Raw genomic sequence first — 5961 nt, 5'->3', positions numbered from 1 at the left:
TATATATATATATATATATATATATATATATATATATGTATACTATTTTTATATATATACTATTTTTTAAAAATGTTTGCAAGTCACTCTTACATATGGCGGCTCTAGAAGAAGTTTGTGAAGATGTTCCAAATATGGTAAGGTAGCATTTGAAATTTTAATACACTGCTCATTATCCGTAGTGTCTTCGCTATTACCATGTACATCTCCTTCATTTGATGTGCTGCAAAAAATTCAAACTATTGTACATTATGCTTTATTTATAAAATGTAATTTTGTAATATTGCAAAATATATAAAAAACGTCGTACTTGCTGGCCCTTTGACCTAAAAGTACCAAAAGTACTTGTATTCCACCGACAATACTACTTTCTACTTTTTCTGCTGTTAGGATAGTTTCTAACAATAGGCTCACAGTTTCTCCTCTGTGTAACAAAATACATTATTTGCAAATATTCGTGTAAAGAATAAATTATCATAAATTTGCAGGAATAAACTTACGATTCTAAAGTATTTAAAATAGGATCTGGATCAGCACGTTCTGTGGATGTACGTTGAGTTTCTCTAGCTACTGTCACCATATCGCAAAGTAATTGTGCCGCGTTAGCGTGTTTGACTACTTCTGAAGTAGGTGCTAACAATTTTACCAGTCTTTGCACTAAATGTTGACTATCTAGCCACTATCAAAAAGAAGCACACACATATGTTGAAAAAAATTTAATTATGCAATATACCAGAATTTAATTATATAATGGTAGTCACATAAATAAAAATTTAAAAATATAAAAATTGTCTTACATTTAATATGTTTTGACGCATATCACTGCCCTCAACCTGAGTAACAAGTTTGAGTACTAAGTCCATGATAGCCGAAGTCTCTAAATGTTGCAACAACAAATCTACACATCTCTGACGACTTTTAAGGAATTCTAAAACCTGTAAGCATGTGAACTGATAGGAATACCAATTCTGGAATAGATGGAAATGTATAGGATGGATAAGCATGTGGATAATATAGGAAAGGAAAAAAATTTGTTATTTAACGAATATTACTTGTTATCGAAAATGTCAATCTCAAAGTTATTACATTAAGTACAACTGACTGATCTTAAAATATATATTACATAAGAGTTTTTTACATAAAAATAAGAAATGTTTAAGAAATAATTACCTGGTCACTTTTACGAGCAACAAGAACTCCGATAGTTTTACTGAAAAATGATGCAAGTAGTGGATTTAATGGTTGATCTGTATCTATGAAAGAATATAATTTGGCCAAAAGTGCCTCGTCACCTGAAAAAGGTTCAAGAAACATATTCATAAAATATAACTTTACAAATATTCTTCTCCAGTCTATAGATACATAACAGAGCTCTGAATATACCTGCCAGTTTCTCATTCAATGTAGGCACATCGCATGTGAGCAACTCGCAGGCAACATTAGGATACTTGTAGCGCCAACGTTCTTCGATGTCCGTGGATGGTTCCTTAGTAGTTAATGTAACTAATTCTTCCATAACGGCAGGCCTTGTAAGACTATAAATTACACATTGAAAAAAATTTATATTTTTTTTTTTCAAAGATACCATATAGAATAAAAGCTTGATACAAAATCAGATCTGAAGACTATTTCCACTTACTATTCGACCAGCTTTTTGTTTTGACTTTTGCATTCCTGAAGGATGTCCTCCTCATCCATCAATTCATGAAGTGTGACATCCTGTAATCAAGTAACCGATTAGATACTGTCTAACGAGATTCCGGAGGGAGGGAGGAAAAAGAAAGGCTCCCTCGTGGGGGAAGTATAAGGAGGAGAGTCTGAAGTCACTTACCTCTTTGTTGAGCAATGCCTCGATATGCGGCGATGACACGTAATTATTCGTCCAGAACATGATGCTGACCGTGCGCTACCTCTGCAGCTTAATATCTAAATGTGTCGTGATTTATCGTAGCCCGGGACAATCGTCCGACTCACATTGGCGTGGCGTAGGGACGCACGCACGGGGAAAGGAAAATGGTGCAACACGTCGCGTGAATTCGTTCGGTCGACGAACGACTAACATCGCATGCACACGTATATGTATCCTCCTGTCGATTCTCTTTAGCACTCTTTAGCACCGTCTGCTCTAAAAACCGCTGTCGTCACGCACACTACTTCCTCGCGACCGCTTGGTACGCGATTACGCCACTGTTCCAGCGGCTCTCGCAGCTATCCCGGTCGTTCCTGACAGTTACGACGTAGACCAACGTAAATGACGCGAACGTGGATTCCTACTGTGAGACGATGTACGACGATAGTACGATGTACAACGATACCAGAATTAACGAGAGAATCAAGTGCGATCAAGTACGGTTGGACTCGCAGTTAAACGTGATATCACCACCGGACGCTCTCCAGCGTGAACAAGCGCTCGAGCGTAGAACACGACGTATGAGAAGGTCGAGAACGGAGAAGCGCGGAGACTCTTTCCTTCTTTCACCCAGCTTGTCCTTTCTTCTCCAAAAGTCCGAAACCGTTAACTGCACTCTGCTGCACTTTCGTCATTTAAAATGGAACGTCGGAGAAAGAAATATAACGCAAAATCAACTATCTGAACGGTTTAAATTGTATTTTTTTTTTCACATTTTCTGTATTCAGGATGAAGAAGATATCCGCGTATTTCGTATTTTTATATTAAAACGAAAAAAAATGCAGCTCATTGAAAGTGTAATTGTAACGGTTGAATAATCGTTTTATCGACTGAGACAGTAAAAAAAAATGAAATATTTGCGGAAATATAATTAAATATGATTGATGCAAGATGACGTCACGGTAGAAGACAAACTTTCATTTCGCTAACTACCTCTAATTTCACGCGCTATGCTTAACCTAACCTAATGCCAACTGATGCCACGATGTCAGTCTATGTTTGACAATTCGTTGTGACTCTAAAGTGTTTGACACTTTGACCGGAATATTTTCTTTTCTATACGTGAACACGCATCAATTTCAAAAAATGGCAAGTAGCAATTGTTATTCTTTACATGTTATTCTTTACTAACAATCGAAAATTCTTTCTTTGACTCTCGTAAAGTTAGTATAGATTACTTCAAGTCACATCTAACCTTAATCGTATTCGCCTCAAGAAATATGAGTAAAAGGACACAGAAAAGATATAAATTTAAACCAAGTATAGATATAAATTAAATATCTGTGTGTCAATCATGTTTTTATTTTTGATTTAATTTTATTGTTGATTGTTTTAGGTTGAAATCGAGTCGATGACGAGATACGTCTCGCCGGTAAATCCAGCTGTCTTTCCTCTGCTGGCTGTAGTTCTATTAGGAATTGGAGTATTTTTCACGGCCTGGTTTTTTGTATACGAGGTTACCAGCACGAAATTCACGCGAGATATATGCAAGGAAGCACTAATTTCATTGGTCGCAGCGCTATTCTCTAGCTTTGGAGTATTATTTCTGCTGCTCTGGGTTGGAATTTATGTATAGACAACTAGAAATTATGTATCGATAAGAAGTTAATATTTTTACTGAGCAAATATCATGTATTTGTTAAAAAAAATATATATATATATAATATGAAATATGAAGTTTTTTAATTTATTTTTTAATTCTAATAGAGAGAGAGAGGTGATACACAATAATGTAACTAAACTCGGAAAGATTTCTTGTAATAATCATTGCTGTAGACAAATACCTAATTCCGAATATTTTATATTGTGCATAAGTTTATTCAATTTTTATCACAATGAAGGCATGAAGTTTGTAATATAGGTACACAACAAGTTTTGTGACACCTCGAGAAAATAAAGACTCGCACTCGTTTTTTATAAACATAGACTATAGCGTTATTAATCTCATCATGCAATATTATATGTAGTAATAACATATATAGTTTCTGTGCGAAAGAATTACATCATTTACTTTCATATTTGAACGTGCTATAATTGTATCTTCATTAACATATATATTCTATTAAATGTTTTTCTTGTAAAATACAAGTCTTTTTTTTTACTTCATACAGAGAAGAATATGGTGTTTATTGTCGATGAAATAATCCTCTGTGCTTTTTGACACCGATATAAATTATATTCCATTTTCACCATATAGCACAATAATATATTTTATTTAGAACAAAACGGAATATTGCAGCTTTAGGATGAAGTGCATGAGGAATATGTTTAACCGACCAAACCGGCTTTCTGTCGACATCTTTGCATTAATGCTCTCAACATAAATTGTCTACGCGATAGTTGCCGAACTTGCTTCAGGAACGCATCTAAATCTAATATGCCGGATCGCAGTCCTTCAGCGAGATAGTAAATAGCATCTTCCGTGGCTGCTTCTTCGGCAAAAGCATTTAGCATCCTGGAAATTAAATGATGTTATAATTATATATAATTAATCAAATTTATTCATTACAATATCAATTCATACAATTAAAAAAAATTCATAAAATTATTTAGCAGTAAAATCGTTATTTATATGCTTACTGTTTATACAAAGGCGCTATAGTAGTAACAGCTTCATCGACATCTATCGATTGATTGTCAGACAATTTGGCAATCTCTTTTTCTAATTCTGCTTCCTTATCTTGTAAAATATTAACATTTTTTTCGAGCTCCTGTTTCTCTTTTTTGAGTTTATCAAAAAGATCTGCCAAGTGCGACGAACCACTTGTTAGCTCTTGCTGCGTTCGTCGCAGCGTCTCAAGCTCGGCCTGTAACTGTGAAAACTGTTCCTTGAGTCGACGTCGAAGCTTATCTTCTACCGCAGACAGCAAGGATGCTCTTATATGCTCCTCTGTGATCGTGCCAGATCCACTGGAATTTGGTTGTACCGTCGGCGACTTGCGAATAATTACAAATACTTATTTAATCTGATATACCTTTCAGTAACTGTTTAATAATAATTTGTACAATAATTAAGATTAAAATGTGAATATTAATTATAAATGCCTTGGACTAAAAATAAATAATAATCGTATACCGGTTGCGTGACTGGTGGATACGGTGGATATGAACCACTGTAACTTTGTGGTGGATAACTGGGCGTGGTTCCTGCATAAGAACCATAAGAGCTTGGATACGGAAATCCTCCGGATGCTGTCGGAGGATATGGTGGGTACACATTACTACCACTGGAGTATTGAGAACTTGGTGGATACGGAGGAAAGCCAGAACTTGATACATTTCCACTACCAGGTACAGGCATGAATGCTGCATGACAAGTTTGTATGAGGTATTTAAATGAGACAATAATAAAAAATTTTTTAAAAGCTTATTATAAAACTCTATAAGTATACTTACATTGAACAGGATACGGTGTCGAACTCTGTTGCGTTTCTGATCTTGTCTTGGCATAAACTGGAGGCTGTTCCCCAAAGGTAACAATCATAACTTGAATTAAAGCAAGCAAATCTGAATTATGCTGCAATATAAAAGAATAAGTAAATAAATACAAAATTCATATATTACAAAATTCATTTTTAGTGATCAATAGTTAATCTACTCACAGGCACCCAGTCATGAAGATATGGCAAATAAATTTTACCGTTGTGATCCACAAACATACTGACTTTAATATGCATATCTGCTGTTGGCTTAACATAGCACATAGGTGCATTATTGGGATGAGTATCCATCAACCATATGCAGATTGGAATATTGTAACAAGAACCTAGAAAAGCAACAAGAAACAATTTTTAATAACAAAGTTTTAAATTTATTTAGTTTTGCAGCACATTGATATCTTTCTAATATGCCTGATTGAGCATCAAATTATTAAAAATTGCTTGTCGATTTAATTTAATTTGTAATATTATTACAGTAGTTTAATTTTACAGTAGTTTAATATTATTACAGTAGTTTAATTGTGTTTATAAGTTCAGAAAACCAATTCGGAGTACAGTTCAAATGACTAAATATGATATATATGCATTATATATATATATATATATATATAT

At 34.3% G+C, this 5961-nt stretch overlaps 2 protein-coding genes across 2 annotated transcripts in view; both read right to left on the bottom strand.

Moving 5' to 3' along the window:
* Window positions 1-1891, bottom strand: part of LOC105620175 (serine/threonine-protein phosphatase 6 regulatory subunit 3) — a 4575-nt gene extending 2684 nt beyond the window's left edge. Inside the window, exons 1-8 of the mRNA XM_012201680.1 lie at window positions 1832-1891; window positions 1640-1719; window positions 1384-1535; window positions 1171-1292; window positions 798-968; window positions 501-679; window positions 311-424; window positions 94-223 (exon numbers count right to left, since the gene is read on the bottom strand). Of these exons, the coding sequence (XP_012057070.1) occupies window positions 94-223; window positions 311-424; window positions 501-679; window positions 798-968; window positions 1171-1292; window positions 1384-1535; window positions 1640-1719; window positions 1832-1891 (1008 nt within the window). The remainder of the gene's footprint in view (window positions 1-93; window positions 224-310; window positions 425-500; window positions 680-797; window positions 969-1170; window positions 1293-1383; window positions 1536-1639; window positions 1720-1831) is intronic.
* Window positions 1892-3915: 2024 nt separating this feature from the next.
* Window positions 3916-5682, bottom strand: LOC105620174 (tumor susceptibility gene 101 protein). Its single transcript, XM_012201679.1, has 5 exons — window positions 5512-5682; window positions 5306-5426; window positions 4986-5215; window positions 4490-4845; window positions 3916-4364 (listed from the first exon to the last, which is right to left on the bottom strand). Exons 1-5 carry the CDS (start codon window positions 5638-5640, stop codon window positions 4178-4180), a joined length of 1023 nt encoding a protein of 340 aa, XP_012057069.1. The 5' UTR covers window positions 5641-5682; the 3' UTR covers window positions 3916-4177.
* Window positions 5683-5961: the final 279 nt, after the last annotated feature.

The sequence above is a fragment of the Atta cephalotes genome (assembly GCF_000143395.1).
Source record: "Atta cephalotes unplaced genomic scaffold scaffold00025, whole genome shotgun sequence".
Taxonomy (NCBI): domain Eukaryota; kingdom Metazoa; phylum Arthropoda; class Insecta; order Hymenoptera; family Formicidae; genus Atta; species Atta cephalotes.
The sequence above is the reverse complement of the archived record's forward strand: the minus strand, read 5'-3'. Positions and strand labels throughout refer to the sequence as shown.

Excerpts from the sequence above, each read along its gene's own strand:
- LOC105620174 (XM_012201679.1), bottom strand. The coding sequence starts at position 5,640 with ATGGATACTCATCCCAATAATGCACCTATGTGCTATGTTAAGCCAACA. Across the intron at positions 5,427-5,511 it reads ATCTTCATGACTGGGTGCCT|CATAATTCAGATTTGCTTGC; the intron begins GTGAGTAGATTA and ends TTTATATTGCAG. Across the intron at positions 4,846-4,985 it reads ATCCACCAGTCACGCAACCG|TCGCCGACGGTACAACCAAA; the intron begins GTATACGATTAT and ends ATTATTCGCAAG.